Raw genomic sequence first — 2351 nt, 5'->3', positions numbered from 1 at the left:
CCAGCTCCAGGTCGAGCTGTTGCTCACCATCTTAGCTGTAGAGAGCGAGCGTCACTGGCCCTCAGTGTGAGATCCCAACCGCTGCCCTGCTGCTCAGAGCTGGTGCTCCCAAGCGAACTCTTAACCAGCTGAGCCACTCGGCAGGCCCTTATTTCATTTTTAATTTTACTTCAGAGCCTGTGGCACACGAGCCGCAGTTTGCTGACCCCTGGCAGCTCTTCCATCTCAAAAATTTGCCAATCCCTGTCCTAGCTGAATAATATTCCATTGTATCCATGTATCATATCTTCTTCATCCAATCTTCCATCAATGGACACTTAGTTTGCTTCCATGTCTTGGCTATTGTGAATAATGGTGCAGTGAACTTAAGGGTGCAGCTATCTCTTCGAGGTAGTGTTTTCATATCCTTCAGAAGTGAAATTGCTAGGTCATATGGTAGTTCTATTTTTAATTTTTTGAGGTGCCTCCATACTATTTTCCACGATCGCTGCATCCATTTACATTCCTACCAGTAGTTTCATTTTCTCTACAGTCTCTCCAATACTTGTTATCTCGTTTTCTTGATGATGGCCATTCTAACAGGTGATTAATAATTGCAACAGAGACTATCTGACTACCTTTATGTAAAAAGATTGTCAGCACCTATGAAGATCATTGGATTCACTGTTCATATACCTTGCCAAGGTTTCCCCAACCATGACCTACTTCATTCATCCTCCAAACATTTCTACTCCCAATTCCCCCAAATTATGACCTTTTTAATTTTCTACTATGGCTCAGTGAAAGATTGCAGTCTTTGGAACTGCGCAGACCAGCATTTGAATACAGCTTCTCCACTTAGTGGCTTTCTGGGTCACATCAGCTGTGAGTCTCAGATTCCTTGCAGGCAATATGGGGATGCAAACTATTTTGCGGAATTTTTGTTGAGATGTAACATGACTTTAGGTTGTACAAAGACACAAAATTAAGTAACATTGACTCTGTGTGAGAAAGTCATTTTCTTCTCAGTGCTGTCTCCATCTTAATCACATAGAAGACTAGCACAGCTGGGTGTAGTCTCCAATCTATTTCTTGCATTCATTCATATCTCTTAGAAATAATACTGGAGGAAGATGTGGCTTGTGTTTACAGTCAGGCAGCAATAGCTATTAGAACTTAATCATATTATTTCCCCTGTGACTGTGTACTGATGACTATTTTCTATTTTTGATAAGGGATACTAATTTTCCATTAACAAAAGTGTTTTACAAATCTTTGAAAATAGACTTGAGTATAAAAATAATAATAATATAAAAGCCTGAGGTAATTTGAAGAAGAATATCACATAGGAAAGAATACAGATGTCACATACACATAACAAAATGTCATTGGGAAGTTCAAGAATGACTGAATTTGAAAAATAGAGGAAAATGTGTGTAAAGCACCCAGCACATTCCTTGTAGGTAACACATATTCAGGAAACGGAAGTTTCTACTCTTTGCTTATCCATCCGACCCCCATTACCTACCCAAGTCACACCAACTCCGGCTGCCTCCACTACCCCACTCACCACCACCTTCAATGGCTCTCCCCTTTCCTCCCCCAAGACTTACCTACACAGAACAGGGCCAGGAATGGGGGGATCATGGTGGCCTCTCTAAGACTCTTCCAAGGGTCTTCTTTCAGTTTGGCTGTTTGTGGTAAGTCAAAATGTTTTCTTGACTCCCAGATATGCAGTAACAGCTTTGCTCTGTTTTTAATCCTCCACTCTTACATACCCACAGTTTCTATCTGTCACAATAGGGAAATGACGACTATTTATTGAAACACTCCCTCAAACCACTTGCACAGGCTTAACTCACAGAGTCCTTCGATCACACAGTCCTTCATATTCTAATACATATTCATAAATATACAAAGTATGTGAGAAATTGCTAGTTGAATTTCATAACTGTTGTCCCCTTCTACACAGTGATAGAATACAACTGGACCCATGGTGATCAGACTAACAACTATGTTTCTCTTTCACAGAGAACTGTTGACCTCTGTAGTCAACAGGATGTGAATGGAAGTGATGTCTACAATTTCTGGGTTATGTCCCCCGGAAACGTCGGAGGGCCAGAGATGGTACTGAGCTGATAACAGAGATGACAAGTTGTAGGGGCATCAGGGAGGGAGAGAGAATCTGGGAGACTGAGATAACAGCCTGTAAGGAAAAGGGAAGGAAAAAATAATCCTTGTGGGCAATGTGGCAGGAAAGGAAACCTGAAGAGAAATGTCTGTGGTGGAACTGTCAGATGTCTGCTGTGGGAGACACAATATAAACTGTCCCCTCAATATCTTCTATGAAACCTTCATTAAGACTTGGCTGT

General features: G+C 41.3%; 1 protein-coding gene across 12 annotated transcripts in view; it reads right to left on the bottom strand.

Moving 5' to 3' along the window:
- TARM1 (T cell-interacting, activating receptor on myeloid cells 1) overlaps positions 1–1947 on the bottom strand; it is a 23512-nt gene extending 21565 nt beyond the window's left edge. For all 12 annotated transcript variants that reach the window (XM_019625723.1, XM_019625713.1, XM_019625710.1 and 9 more), the window contains exon 1: positions 1593–1947. In XM_019625723.1, the coding sequence (XP_019481268.1) occupies positions 1593–1626 (34 nt within the window). In that variant the 5' untranslated portion in view covers positions 1627–1947. The remainder of the gene's footprint in view (positions 1–1592) is intronic.
- Between the last annotated feature and the right edge of the window lie 404 nt (positions 1948–2351).

The sequence above is a fragment of the Hipposideros armiger genome, unplaced genomic scaffold (assembly GCF_001890085.2).
Source record: "Hipposideros armiger isolate ML-2016 unplaced genomic scaffold, ASM189008v1 scaffold_639, whole genome shotgun sequence".
NCBI lineage: Eukaryota > Metazoa > Chordata > Mammalia > Chiroptera > Hipposideridae > Hipposideros > Hipposideros armiger.
This window is presented reverse-complemented; position numbering and strand designations above follow the sequence as displayed.